This window comes from Elgaria multicarinata, chromosome 11, assembly GCF_023053635.1.
Source record: "Elgaria multicarinata webbii isolate HBS135686 ecotype San Diego chromosome 11, rElgMul1.1.pri, whole genome shotgun sequence".
NCBI classification, from domain to species: Eukaryota; Metazoa; Chordata; class Lepidosauria; order Squamata; family Anguidae; genus Elgaria; species Elgaria multicarinata.
Genome location: NC_086181.1, coordinates 48,058,514 through 48,072,123, shown reverse-complemented (window position 1 = coordinate 48,072,123; position 13,610 = coordinate 48,058,514). Strand labels below are relative to the sequence as shown.

The 13,610-nt window shown below is 63.5% G+C and overlaps 3 protein-coding genes across 3 annotated transcripts in view; 2 read left to right on the top strand and 1 right to left on the bottom strand.

The window, feature by feature from the left end:
• Window positions 1-13,610, top strand: part of INCA1 (inhibitor of CDK, cyclin A1 interacting protein 1) — a 222,711-nt gene that overhangs the window by 42,433 nt on the left and 166,668 nt on the right. The gene's annotated exons all lie outside the window — the stretch shown is intronic.
• Window positions 3,317-8,631, top strand: ENO3 (enolase 3). Its single transcript, XM_063138412.1, has 11 exons — window positions 3,317-3,426; window positions 3,555-3,650; window positions 4,295-4,353; window positions 5,172-5,241; window positions 5,391-5,524; window positions 5,967-6,189; window positions 7,009-7,206; window positions 7,488-7,689; window positions 7,918-8,026; window positions 8,122-8,180; window positions 8,310-8,631. The coding sequence occupies exons 1-11, from the start codon at window positions 3,342-3,344 to the stop codon at window positions 8,377-8,379; spliced, it is 1,305 nt and encodes a 434-aa protein (XP_062994482.1). The 5' UTR covers window positions 3,317-3,341; the 3' UTR covers window positions 8,380-8,631.
• SPAG7 (sperm associated antigen 7) lies at window positions 10,515-13,547 on the bottom strand. Its single transcript, XM_063138413.1, has 7 exons — window positions 13,432-13,547; window positions 12,579-12,646; window positions 12,355-12,443; window positions 12,137-12,221; window positions 11,913-12,002; window positions 11,139-11,295; window positions 10,515-10,935 (listed from the first exon to the last, which is right to left on the bottom strand). The coding sequence occupies exons 1-7, from the start codon at window positions 13,517-13,519 to the stop codon at window positions 10,820-10,822; spliced, it is 693 nt and encodes a 230-aa protein (XP_062994483.1). The 5' UTR covers window positions 13,520-13,547; the 3' UTR covers window positions 10,515-10,819.

Below are 13,610 nucleotides of genomic sequence, written 5' to 3'. Positions count from 1 at the left end.
CCAGGAAACCTCACCCCCCTGACCTTTGCCGGCGGTAGCTTCCCAGACCTTCTTGGAGGCCGTGACAAGGTCAGAGAAATCTCCCTGACACACACACACACACACACACCGCCCTGTCGCCACCACCACAACCAGCAGCTAAGGAAGGAACCCAGGAGTTCGGGTGCCTTCGGGATGTCGCCTCCCCCACTTATCTTCCCAGAGGAGCTGGGAATCCTTTGCTGCTGCCCGCTAAATGGAAGGCTGCCGGGCATTCTTTTCATATTCTCGTCCGCTGCCCTAACAGGGTTGCCTCCCTCCTTCTAGCAGGGCTTTTGTGCCTTTGGCAGGCAGAAATGCATTAGGTGCAGCTCCTGTTTCATTTCTGTTTGGAGTGCAAGAGGCCTGCCAGAACACCCACTTCCCAAATCTGGAATCACCTGCAGCCCTCCAGGCCCTTCTCAGTGCCAACGCCCCCACCCCCAGATCCCAGGACCCCTGGCTCAGAGCTCCCAAGATGTCCCTGGCTCAGGGACTGTGGCCAGTCTGGTGGTTCTCTGGCCGGTCTCCTGGGGGTCTGGGGGGCTTCCTCCTGCTCCCGCTGTGGGCAGAGAAGCCCCCCCTCCAGATCTGTGAAAGGTGAGCAGCAGCTAAGGTTACTGGCTCGTCCTTTAAGCTGTTGCTTGACCTTTAGCATGCTCTAAATTTAGGCCAAGGCTTCTGTGGAAGGGCCGCCTTTCAAGGGACCATCTGCAAGTAACCAGGATCCAGGGCGGGGTGTGGGGAGGCTTCTGCCAGCCTGCACCTCATATGGGGCTGGGGTAGCACAGCCTCTAGGGCACCCGGCCCTCTCCTCCGGGCAGCTGGAGCCCCGACCCGGGAAGGCACAACAGGGGAGGGAACCTGAGTCTCATCCCCCCTCCCCCACACGTAGCCTTGATTCAGTCGCTCCCTGCCTCAGTTTCCCCCACTGTAAAATGGGCAGGGTGTGCAGCTGAGGCGTAGGGTTGAGTCCAGGATAAACACAGGGAAGGAATTCCAAGGGTGCTGAACGGGGTCGTCATTCATCACATATTGGTCATTAATCATAGAATCATAGAATAGCAGAGTTGGAAGGGGCCTACAAGGCCATCGAGTCCAACCCCCTGCTCAATGCAGGAATCCACCCTAAAGCATCCCTGACAGATGGTTGTCCAGCTGCCTCTTGAAGGCCTCCAGTGTGGGAGAGCCCACAACCTCCCTAGGTCACTGGTTCCATTGTCGTACTGCTCTAACAGTCAGGAAGTTTTTAATCCAGGGCAACTGACTGGCAGACAGCTCAGGGCCGACTGAAGGAAAGAAGCTATGGGCCCAAGGTGCCACAGATCTGTGGGATTGGGGGCCATGAGGGCCGAGGTCTCCTTTTGGCCAATGGTGGCCACCGCCCTCTACAATCCCGCGGCCGGAGACGGGCAACCGGGGGACGGACAGCCGAGCTCCCTGTGTCTTCCCTCCCTCCTGGAGGAAGCGCCTGGTGGGTGATTGCGCATGGGAGCACACACACCCCGCCCTCTTTCCCTACGGTGCTGGCTGTGGCAAGTGGGCTCTCTGGCACCGGTCACACATGTGCTGTGGCACGCCTGCCACGGGTCCCTGGCGGGCTAATGCTGCGCACACAGGCAAGCCAATCCAGGCTGAACGAGGTGCTGAGCACCCAGGGCACCCTGCCGGTGAGCTTCCCTGATGTTTTCCGAGGGAGGCACAAGGGTAGCCACGTAGCGCGCTTGCCTGGTACTGAGTCGGGCCCCACCCCACCCCCGCCCACCCGTGGCCCATAGGAAAGCCTCGGACTGCACCAGCCCAGCCTTGCGGCCACGGGCGGCTCTCCCTCCAGGGCTCCTTCCAGCCCCGCCAGGAGATGCCGCCGCGGGGGGTTGGGCCCGCGGGGGAAGCGGGGCTCTTCCCGGCCCCGACGGGCAGCCCCCCCGCCTTTCCGAGAGCCCCGAACACGGCAGGCCCCGTTGGCCAGGGGCGCCGGGCCAGAGTGCCGCAGCCTCCGACGGGGGCAGCTTTGCCCGGGGCTGGGGAGACGGGCCCGCGGGGCGCCCGCTTCTTCCGCGGCCGCGGGAGGCGCCCCGCTCCGCCGGAGTAACGGCGGCGGCTGGGGCAGCCCGGAGGGGGCGAGGCGGGGTCCCGGGAAGGGCTGCGCCGCCGAGCGAGCAGCAGCCAGCCAGCCAGCCGTGCGCTCCGAGCTGGGCCGTCCGCGCCCTCCCCCCCCGCGGGCTTTCTCCGGGCCTGGCACTTGCTGCTGGCCCCTGGCCCGGAGGGTGGGGGGTGGGCGGGGCCGCCGCCGCCGCCGCCTGCCCGGTATAAAGGCTCCGGGTCAGCCCGGCTCTGGGCACTGTCTGCAGCTCCCAGCGACAGCCACCGACCCCCAGCCAGCCCCACGCCAGGCAGTGAGTGAGCCGCGGGCGGGCGGGCGAGTGAGCAGGCCCCGGGGGGGGGTGTGGAGGGCCCGGGGAGCCCCAGTGGGGGGGGGGGGGCTGAGGGCAAGCGAGTGGGGGGGGCAGCGGCCCCCTCTGTGCCCGACACTGCGGCGCCCCCGCGTGCATTCTTGGGCCACGGGCTCCTGCTGGAGATCAAAGGCCAGGGGTCGGAGAAAAAACCCGCCACTCGCGGCACTCCGTCGCCCTCTTGTCCTTTCCGAACAGCATCATCCAGGGCGGCTCTCTGGGACGAGCTCGGTCCTGCAGCTTCACTTTCTCCTTTTCCAGCCCCCCCCAAGAAGTGTGCGCGTATGGCGATGGTGGGAGCCCCCAAAAGACCATCCGCGAGGCCTCTTGCGGGGGGGGGGGGGCTTTGGCCAGGCCAGGCCTGGGCTGGGAGGGTGCGTGTTTGGGGGTGGGGGTCCGCAGCAAGGGACCCTCCGGCCTCCGTCACGTTGGGGGGCTTTGCTGCCTCAAGCGAGGGGGGCCCCGCAGGTGTGACATTTCCCTGCCTGGGGCAGGAAGGGAACCAGGCCAGAGAGCGAGAGGGAGGGGGCGAGGGCGAGGGCGAGGGGCTATTTTTAACCTGGCAGCTGCCCTGTCGCCTCCCCCTCGAGCAGCAGCGACGCGCGAAGCACACAGCCCATCTTCTGCTAGCTGGGAAGCCCAGCACCAGTTGGGGGCAGCTGCAGGAGAAGGTCGAGGCTGGGGGGGGGGGGAGAGAAGGGGTGGGGCGGGGGGGGTCTCTGCTCCTGGTCCCTTTGGGGTGAGCTGGGCAGGGACGCTGGGAGGCTTTCTGGGTGGGGTGGGTGGGCGGTGGTCCTAGAAAGGACAGGGCCTGAGATCCACCCGCTGACACCCCCACCCCCACCTCTTGCCTCCATCCTCCCCACAGCCATGTCTATCCAGAAGATCCATGCCCGTGAAATCCTCGACTCTCGGGGGAACCCGACGGTGGAGGTCGATTTGCACACTGGCAAGGGTGAGCTGGGGAGAGGCGGGCCTGGGCATGGGGCCCTTCTGGGGGCGCGGGGCGTGGGGGGGCACCGGACATCCACCCGTCTCCTTGGCGGGGAGGGCGTCTCGCTGAGCCTCTTCTCTCCTCGCCAGGCCGGTTCCGGGCTGCTGTGCCCAGCGGGGCCTCCACTGGCATCTACGAGGCCCTGGAGCTCCGGGATGGGGACAAGGCCAGGTACCTGGGCAAAGGTGAGGCGGGAGGGGCGAGGCGGGCAGGGAGGCCTTCTGTCTGGGGGCCCTGGAGGGGGGGGGCTGGTGCACACCACGGCAAGAGGAAGAAGCCAGCGGAGGGGGAGGGGGCAGAGAGGCAGGCTCTTCCAGGCAGGGCCTGCGGGACTCACTGCTCCGGGACGGTGCAACGGCCACCACCAGTCGTGGCTTTAGGAAGGGATTTAGTGTAGGGGAGAGGCTTTGGGTGGCTACTCGGCAGAAGAGCTGGGCCCCAACCCTCCCGCCCCCCCCCCGCATTCCTCAAGATCCCCAGCAAGGGGAAGCCCTTCCCTACGTGCCTTGCTGAGGGGCCTGAGGGCAGGGTGCTGAGCATGAACTGGATGGAGCTCAGTGGCTTGGGGGCGGGGGGGGGGCGGCTCTCTCTGGGCTGCCCTGCTGCAAATGCTTCCCCCATCTGCTGCGTCTGTCACTTGGCTTGACGTGTCCAGCCCTCCCCCACCCCAGCCCTTTGCCCAAATTCTACATATTCATTCCATTCTTCAGTTCCTCCCCCACAAAAAACTCCCAACAGGATTGATGCTGGGCTTTGGCGGAGGGGGTGTGTGTCCCTTCACGCTTTGCAGGATAACCTCTGCATCCATTCATCCGTCTGTCTCACACAGGGGTGTTGAAAGCCGTGGAACACATCAACAAGACCATCGCCCCCGCCTTGATTGAGAAGGTGAGAGTGGCGGAGGGAGGGGGGCCTGTGGGCAGAGAGGGAGGGCTCTAGCACCTCTGACCCTGAGCAGCTCTGGGCTCTAAGGGAGAAGGAGGCAGAGCACAAACCGGGACCCCCAGAATTAGAGGGTCCCCCCAAAGCCTCCAGCGCCTGGGGCCCCCACGGCCAGGCCACCCACCCACATGCACAGAGCCAATCAACCCACCTCTCGGGCAGAGGGCAGGTGCTCTGCAGGGCAAAATAGTTCCAGGGGGTTCAAGCCAGACAGCCAAGCTGGATTTTGCAAGGGAAGGCCAAATATCCCCACGGTGGCAGTGGCCTCACATCCATCCACGGAATCATCCCAGGCAGTTTCACTGGGCACAATTAAGCTCTCCCTCCCTCCCTCCCGGTTTATCCCCATGGATGGGAACAGAGGTTTATTTTGGTTGCTCAATGGTTGGAGATTAGCATGCTCAGGGAACCCTTTCTCTGTTCAGAAATGAGGTCCTGCGAGGAGGAGGGGGAGGAGGAGGGCAAATGTGAGCTGGGAGACAGGCCGGGGGGGGCTGAGGCACGGAGCGTGCCCTTCCTTCTCTCGCTTGTGGGCAGAGCAAGGCATGCTGGGAGCCAGAACTCCTGAGTTCTTATGTGGGAGGGGGCGGAAAGTGGCTAGAGAAGAGCGTTCCAGCAGAAATCGTGTGCGTGTGCTCCCACTTGAGAAGCCGTGATGCAGCAATCCCTGCTTCCCCAGGAGTCAGAATGCCAGGAAATCAATGCTCCCCCCTCCGCTCCCCCCTCCGCTTCCCCCCCCCCCGGCCTTCTCTTCCCTCTCTTAGAAGATTAGCGTGGTTGAGCAGGAGAAGATCGACAAAATCATGATCGACTTGGATGGAACAGAGAACAAATGTAAGTGGGGTGGGGGTGGGGGTGGGGGTGGGGGTGGGGCGCATTCCCCCCACCCCCCACCTCGCGGGCCCCTCCCCCCCTGTGCCCGTGAGCCCCTCCCGAGGCTTCTGCCAAGATGCTGACTTCTGGCCTTTCTTTCCTCGCCGTAGCCAAGTTTGGGGCCAATGCCATCCTGGGGGTATCGCTCGCCGTCTGCAAGGCCGGTGCAGCGGAGAAAGGCGTCCACCTCTACCGCCACATTGCTGACCTGGCCGGCAACAAGGAAGTCATCCTGCCTGTCCCCGTGAGTAGCCCGGGGTGGGAGGGAGGGAGGGAAGGGCACCCCATAGGTGGCCCGGGGTGGGGGGGGGAGGGAAGGGCACCCAAACACTCACGCTGGGTGGGTCTCGCCGCCGTGGAGCTGGCAAAGGCTGCTGGAGGGGAGGGGGCTCCGGAAGCAGCGGTGCAGGGGTGGGGGCCGCGCTGGGGCTCTACCCTTCCAGGTGGTCCACTGCGGAGCAGGGCCCTGCGGAGGGAGGCAGCCCAGCCAAGGACGCAGGGCCTCCCGCTGAGCAACCCAGTAGGACGAGGGTGGGGGTGGAGGGCGGTTCACGGGAAGGGAGTGGAAGGGTGGGGGTGCATGTGTGTGTGGGGGGCTGGTTTGCAGGTGAAGAGACGGTGGGTCCAGGCCGGTCAGCCCCTCTGCTCCTCTTCCTCCTGCCCCCCCCACCCCCCCCGCGTTCCAGGCATTCAATGTGATCAACGGGGGCTCCCATGCTGGGAACAAGCTAGCGATGCAAGAGTTCATGATCCTGCCTGTGGGGGCGAGCACCTTCAAGGAGGCCATGAGGATTGGGGCCGAAGTCTACCACAACCTGAAGGCCGTCATCAAGAGCAAATACGGGAAGGACGCCACCAACGTGGGCGACGAGGGCGGCTTTGCCCCCAACATCCTGGAGAACAACGAAGGTACCGCGGGGGCGGGGGGGTGGGTGGGCAGCAGCAGCCTTGCAAGGCAGAGCAGGGCAGAGGCTGCCCTCCTCCTCCTCCTCCTCCTCCTCCTCCTCCTCCTCCTCCTGCTGTTGCTAGAGCTTTTAGCCGGCCGTGGGGGGTTGTGTTTCATTCCCCCCCCCCCCCCCGCCTGCCCTCCAGCTAAGACCGTCTTGCCCTTTAAATGCTGGGGCCAGAATTAGCTCCATGGCTGTAACTGGAGCCCCGGGGAAAGGCCAGCAGTGCTGGGAAAGGCCAAAGGAGATGCCGGGCTGGGGAGGAAGCCGTGGCCTCCCCGAGAATGCTGCAGGAAGGACCCCCGGGCAAGACGAGCGAGAGGGCGAGGCGCCTCGGAAAGAACCCAGCATCGGGTGCATCTCAGTCCTCGGAAGATGGAGGGAAAGGCGCACAGGCTCGCATCGTGCTGAGGGCCCACAACGGGAGCGAGGGGAGTGGGGGATGGCTAGAAACACAGAGGAAATGAGGCAGCAGCACCCTCTCTTTGAGCTGGCTGCAGGCTTCTGAGTTGCACAGGTCTCTTCCTCGGGCTGGTCCTTCAACAGACTGGAAGCAGAAAATAGCTTCCCCCCCCCCGCCCCCTGCAGGCAATTCTCTCTAAACGAACCCCCTGGGCTTTACTCCGGAGTTCTTCCAGCCCCACCCGAAGGGACCACTTCCGGTCCCTCCAGGGAATGCCTGGCGCTTCCGCTGGGCCCGAGGCGGCTGCTTCTGGGGTGGGGCGGCTCCTTGTGCTCCCGCGTCCCCAGCGCCTCCCTCTCCCCCCTCCTCCCCCACCAGCCTTGGAGCTGCTGAAGAGCGCCATCGAGAAAGCCGGCTACCCGGACAAGGTGGTCATCGGCATGGACGTGGCGGCCTCCGAGTTCTTCCGCAAAGGCCAGTACGACCTGGACTTCAAGTCCCCCGACGACCCCAAGCGCTACATCTCTGGCGACAAGCTGGGCGAGCTGTACCAGAGCTTCATCAAGAACTACCCCGGTGAGAGGCCCACGGGGCATGAAGGGGGCCAGGGGGCGTCCCGTGGGGCTGAGCGCTGAGCAGAGACACAGAGGGTCCCCTTTTAGCGAGGCACAAGGGCAGGCGCTCTGTGTGTGCTCAGGGGCACTCTGCTCATGCTTCAGGCCTCGGGGTTGAGCCCTGGCTTTTCCCATCCATGGGATGATATGCTGATCCCTGACCGAGCAAGTTGGGGAGGGGGAGATCCCTGGGAGGCATTGGCTTTTAACCCTCCTCCTTCCTCCCCTCTGCCCGCTCCGCAGTGGTTTCCATCGAGGACCCCTTTGACCAGGACGACTGGGAGACGTGGAAGTCGTTCCTGACGAAGGTGCAGATCCAGATCGTGGGGGATGACTTGACTGTCACCAACCCCAAGCGGATCCAGAAAGCGGTGGAGCAGAAAGCCTGCAACTGCCTCCTGCTCAAGGTCAACCAGATCGGCTCCGTCACCGAGTCCATCCAGGCGTGAGTCTCTTGGCCTCTGGCCTGGGGGAGGGGGCGTCTCAGGGGCCGGGGCGTCTCAGGGGCCAGGGCAGCCCACTCTGAGAGGAGGAGGAGGAGGAATGGAATGTCTCAGTCGCCTCTCGCATTTAAAAGGCCCCGTGTGACTTAAAATGATAAAAAAACCAAAATATATGTAAAAGCATTTACATTAAAAACCACCCACCTCCGTCCCGCTTGTGTTCCTTTCAGCTGCAAACTGGCCCAGACGAACGGCTGGGGGGTCATGGTGAGCCACCGCTCCGGGGAAACGGAGGACACCTTCATTGCTGACCTGGTTGTGGGACTCTGCACAGGACAGGTGAGAATCTGGCCATTGCCTGGAGGCAAAAGCCCCCCCTTCCCCTTCCCCTTCCCCTTGAGAGGCCGTGGAAATATTTGGGTGTCCTTTTGCAGATCAAAACCGGAGCCCCCTGCCGGTCCGAGCGTCTGGCCAAGTACAACCAGCTGATGAGGTGAGCGGAGGCCTCCCGTTCCCTGCCCCGGGCGGGGCGGGGCGGGGCGGAGGGGGGCAGCTTTCCAATTCAGCAGCTCCGCACCAGCAGCCGGCTGCTGTTTCAGAACTGCCCGTCTTCTCTTTGCAGAATCGAGGAAGAGCTGGGGGAGAAGGCACATTTCGCCGGTCGCAAATTCCGGCACCCCATGGCCAAGTAAACCATGGCTCTGGCCTACGGCTCCGCCCCAGGGGAAAAGAGCTCCGCAGAGACCCGAAACCAACGGCCTCCCACCTGGGGCGCTGTGCTGCTGTGCACCCGAGGGGCGTCGAGAACATCCACCGGGGCCGTTTGGACTCCATCCTGGTTTTGCATTCAGGGCCCTGTGTGAATGCACTCACAGCGCACCTGTGGAGCTGCTGCCCCATCCCACCTTGGGGCCATGAATAAAACGCCCGCTGTGCCAAACCAAGCCGTGTGCGTTTCTTTACTGGAGGGGGGAGGAGGGCACAGCGCTCCCTTCCCTTGAGCCCCGTATCTTCATCCTCCTCCTCCTCGCCCTCTGCAAAGGCCGGCTTCTGCTCCCTTTGCACCAGTCTTCCTGGGAGTGACTTTCGGCCTCAGGACTTGGCCCACCCATGGAACGGATTTTACGTGTGCCGCTAAGCAGTTTAAACAGCCAAATTTGTTGCTTTTGAGTGGCCTTAACCGGGGATCTTTGATCACTCTCAATTCGTACTTATTTTATTATTTGATTTATAACCTGCCGTTCCAACAAATGGCACTTAGTACGGGCTTGCACAGGAGGCCCTGCCCTTTTGCAGCACCAACCAAACGGAGCCCTCTCCCCCTGCGGCATTCCGGACCGGATCGAAGGCCGGGCTAGCAGAGTGGCAGGATAGAGGCCCCCCAGCGGCCACGAAGGCCAAAGTGAGCCCTGCCTCCCACCCACCCCGGCTATTGGGCGGTATAAAAATGTAATAAATATATAAATAAATGAATTCAGTAGCATCGTGCCTGCAAATGTGGCAGACGAGTAACCATGGGGCACTTGCTTTTCCTCCTCCTCCTCCTCCTCCTCCTCGACCCAGTGGACTTCCCTTTGGAAGCCATTCCCCCCATCCCGGCCACTCCTGGGCGCACCTAGGTCAGCATTGGGTGACGATCCTCTCTTCCCACAACTACGGCCAGTTAATGCCACTGGCTGACTCGGAGTTCCAGGAGGAGCATCACAAGGCCCCATTTTGTAAACCGCCCAGAGAACTTCGGCTATTGGGCAGTATAGAAATGCAATAAATAAATAAATGGTTGTCTCCCTTCTAAGCGAAGTTTCCCTAACCTTAAAAATGAGTCGAGAGCCTACTCCTTCCTCTCACAATAATCAGAGGCCGGCACAAAGCAGCATTCAAAAACAAGTGTTTAATGGAGAACATACACACGCGCGCTCCCTCTTTCCTGCCTCCCCCTCGAGGTTGTACTTCTCCCCACTCCAGAATTTACAGCAGAAAAAAAAAAGCGGGATGGCGGGTGGAAAATTCAGCTCTATTTACACACTTAATAAAACTCTCCAAACCTGGCAAGAACGTTGGGGAAAGATCACAGGAATAGAAAACGGTAGGGGACTGCCACGCTTGCCCCCCTCCCTCCCCTCCTCCAAAGCTAGGATTACTCTTGTCCAAGGGAAAAGGGGGTCCCTGCCCCCAGATGCAGACCACGCCCCACAGCCCTTCCTTGCGGGGGCAAACGGCCCCTCTTCGCCCCCACAACGGCACTTTGTCCACCTCAGTCCGCTCTCCTCTGAACTGCACGTGTGTGTGTGCATGGGTGCCCAGCGGGCGGGAGAAGAGCATCTCTTGGCCAATGGCATCAGGAGGGCGACGCAAAGAACTTCAGGCGGGGAGCGGTGACACCTAGTGTAAGGAAGGCAGCACGGCAACTCCGGCTCCCAGCCGCCGCCGCCGCCTCCCTCCTCTGGCAGGGAAAAGGGACACTGGTTGAAAAAGCACCCGGGGCGAAGCACCTTCTAGCAAGGCAGAAGCAACACTGCAGCCGCAAGGAGAGCCCTCCTTTGGACAGGAAGGGTCCTGCTGCTGAGCAGGTAGCTATGGCGGAGGGGGAGAGATCAAGGGGGCTGCAACCCCCACAACCAAGCCTTGCAAGGAGGGCCATACTGCAGGGGCCCCCCTCTATCCGTTCAGCAAGGGGGCCTGAACAGCGCATGCGCACACACACACACACACACACACACACACACACACACACGGGAAAGAATCGGGTGTTCTCTCTTAAGTTCTCTAAATCATCCTCCAAACGCGTGTGTGCGCGCACACACACAAAGCCCCCACCCCCACCCCACCCCCCAGGCCAGCTTGAGGCGGGCATGTCCCTCACCAAGCTGGTATGACTTTAAAATAACCCTCACCCTTGCCAGGATTAAAACGCACTCCTAGGCTACAGGTTAAATACTCAAAAGGGAAAAGAGGGTGGGGTGGGGAGGGGCACCCCTGGGGAGGGGAGGGTGCACAGTGACCCCCACTCCAATCCGCTCTGGAGCCCCCCAAACAGGATTCACAAATAGCAGCAGCTCTGGAGACAGTCCCTGAAGTGATCAAGCGCACTCGGACGGTGCGGGGGCCACCCCCAACACGACCCCCGCAATTCTACGAGCTGTTGGTTGGCAGACCCGGGCCCTCGCTCTGGCGCAGGCGTTTCTTGGCTCGGATCTCGTTCATGGCCTCTTCAATGGAGCGGGTGTCCCTCTTGTTGGCCACGGGAACTAGAAGGGAACAGGGAGACAGGGGAAGGAGGTGGTGGTGGTGGAAGCCGAGCGGCTGGGGCCCCCAGCCTCCCCCAGAGAGCCCAGGCCCCTCTGAAGCCCTGCTCCACCACAGGGGCCCGGCGAGAGGGCCTCTCCCCAGGAAGCCGGGGGGGGGGAGCCCTCCTTGGAACCCCCACCCCACCCCGTGGATGTGGGCTCACCACAGCCATAGGCCTTGTTGGCCTCCATGGTGTGAGCAGCGTCCTTGGCAGCCACCTTGCCGATGAGGTGGCTGTACTTGTCTTTGTAGTCCGTGTTGGGGTTCACGGCCGTGGGCCCCTTCAGCGCCTCCTCTTCTGCCTGCCTCTGAGCCAGCTCCTGTTGGACAGGGAAGGAGCGGAGTGGGCAGGAAAACCAGAAGCCCAACCATGGGGGTGGGGTGGGGGAAGCCCCAAAGGAAAAGGGCCCACCCCCCCAAGTGGAACAGCAAGAGAGCTGGCGTTTAGTCTTCCGTGAAGGAGGGGAGCGTTGAATGAGTTGGATTTCATCGGGGGCGGGGGGAGGAAGCCAGATTCCAGCTGGACATCAGGAAAAACTTCCTGTCTGTTAGAGCAGTATGACAATGGAACCAGTTCTCTAGGGAGGTTGTGGGCTCTCCCACACTAGAGGCCTTCAAGAGGCAGCTGGACAAGCATCTATCAGGGATGCTTTAGGGTGGATTCCTGCATTGAGCAGGGGGTTGGACTCGATGGCCTTGTAGGCCCCTTCCAACTCTGCTATTCTATGATTCTATGAAGACCAGCCGTGATCCCCAACGTGGTCTGAAGCAAGGCAGCGTGCAGAGCACTGTGCACCTATTCATGGCGCGCGCTTGACACTCCTGGTGCGGCGCCTGCCCTGTACAGACCCGGGGCGTGGGTGTGTCCCTGCAGCTCCTCGGTGATCCAGTACCCCAGTCCCAACTCCCCCCTGCCAACAGAAGGAAGCCTGCACACCTTCAGGCGACGCTTCTCCTCAGCCTTCTGCGGGTCCCATTCTTCCCCCCGGCGATAGGCGTCCAGTTCTTCATCCGATGGGGCAAATTCCTGCGGTGCAGAAGACGGGGTCAGAAGGCCAGCGGGAGCTCCGGAACCTCCTGTCCGGTTTGGGCAGGGGTGGGGGAGCGGCCCCCCAGGGGGCGGCCCAAACGCCCAGAGCCGGAGAGAGACCGCCCGCTTGCCTTCTTAAAGACCATGATGTAGCGCGACTCCTCTTCGTCGCCGAAGGAAAAGGAGGTCAGCCCAGCCACTTCCACCACGTTGTGCCTGAAACGGGGAGGCCGAGCGTCAGGGCCCAGGTCGGGCTCCGGAAAGAAGCGGCCCACGTGGGGCGCTGCCTGCCTCCCCTGCCCCACAGCGAGGGCAGCCTGCCCCCTGCCCCTGCCCGCCCCCCACTCACAGGATGCTGCGCTCAATCTTGTTCATGGGCCGGAACTTCTTCTTGGTCTGGCTGCTGCCTTGGATGAAGTCCGAGACCTCCTTCTCCATCTGGAACGTGGGGGTGGGGAGAGAGAGGAGGGGTCAGCAGGCCTGGGGGCAGGCAGGAGCAGCGGCGCTTATGGGGGCAGCCCCAGGTCTCCGCCCAGACCCCGCTTGGGGACGCGGGAAGTGGGGAGGACCCACCCGCTTCCTGAACTCCACTTTCTGGCGCTTCTCCTGCTCCTGCAACTTCTTCAGCTGCGCGGTTTGCTCTGCAAGGGAGGCAAAGAGGAGTCAGGAGCTGCTGGGGAAACAGCGGGGGGGGGGGGGAAGGGGGCGTTCGTGGGGGGCGGGGCGGAGGGCAAAAGGGGTGGAGCTGGAGGGGGAGTGGGCAGGGCCAGCGGCCGGCATGTTTTGCCTCAACGCTCCTCCTAACTAAGGGGGAAGGAGGCGTCGCAGCCCTTTAGAGGGGGGAGGGAAGCACCGTGACCCCCTCCCCTCCCCTCCTCCCCACCCAGGAAAGGGAGGCCGCCACGGAGTCTGGGTCTGCAACTGGCAGCCTCGGAGCCCGATCGGGACCCCCCCCCAGAAGGAAGAGGAGGAGGAGGAGGAGCCCCCCGCCTGCCCGTGGCCGCCTGCGGGGCTCTGAGGCGTGGGAGGGGGGGGCGCCTGCGCTTGTCTTTTGCGTGAACCCCGCGATCCACCAGCCAGAGCACCGTGCGAGGAAGGGGCAACCGGAATGCTGAGCCCCAGGACCGAGGCCGGCCTCCCAGGCGCCCCCCCCCTCATTTCAGCGCCGGGGGGCGGGGGCGGGGGGCTGCGCCTCCTGCAGCGCCCTCTTGCTGCTCTCGCGAAAGCCCCGCCCCCCGAAGGGCTCCTCCTGCCCCCCCCGCACCGGAGAGGCCCGGGGGCGGCCTGGAGGGGGAGGGGGCGCCTGCGCGCGTGGCGGGGGGGCTGGGAGGCGCCGGGGGGGGCAGCCCGGGGGGTCCCGGACGCCTGGGTCCTCCGAGGGGTGGGGGTCCCCGGCCGGCCGCCCGCCCTCCCCCCACCGACCCACCCTTGGCGCGTCGGGCCTCGCGGTCGCCCAGCCCCGGCGGGGGCTCCATGGAACTCAGGATCGAGCCCAGCAGGTCCAGCTCCGCCATCTTGGCTGCCGCCGCCGCCAGCCCCGCCCACCGTGACGTCACGACGACGCCTTTTAAAGGGGGGGGAGGAGGCCGTCGGAGGGCAGAAAAG

Bases quoted from the DNA above. Each gene is read 5' to 3' on its own strand.
- ENO3 (XM_063138412.1), top strand. From the start codon at position 3,342: ATGTCTATCCAGAAGATCCATGCCCGTGAAATCCTCGACTCTCGGGGG. The intron at 5,525-5,966 runs GTGAGTAGCCCG...CCCGCGTTCCAG, and splicing joins AAGTCATCCTGCCTGTCCCC to GCATTCAATGTGATCAACGG. The intron at 6,190-7,008 runs GTACCGCGGGGG...CTCCCCCACCAG, and splicing joins CATCCTGGAGAACAACGAAG to CCTTGGAGCTGCTGAAGAGC.
- SPAG7 (XM_063138413.1), bottom strand. From the start codon at position 13,519: ATGGCGGAGCTGGACCTGCTGGGCTCGATCCTGAGTTCCATGGAGCCC. The intron at 11,296-11,912 runs GTGTGCAGGCTT...CCTGTCCAACAG, and splicing joins AGGAGAAGCGTCGCCTGAAG to GAGCTGGCTCAGAGGCAGGC. The intron at 10,936-11,138 runs GTGAGCCCACAT...GTTCCCTTCTAG, and splicing joins CAACAAGGCCTATGGCTGTG to TTCCCGTGGCCAACAAGAGG.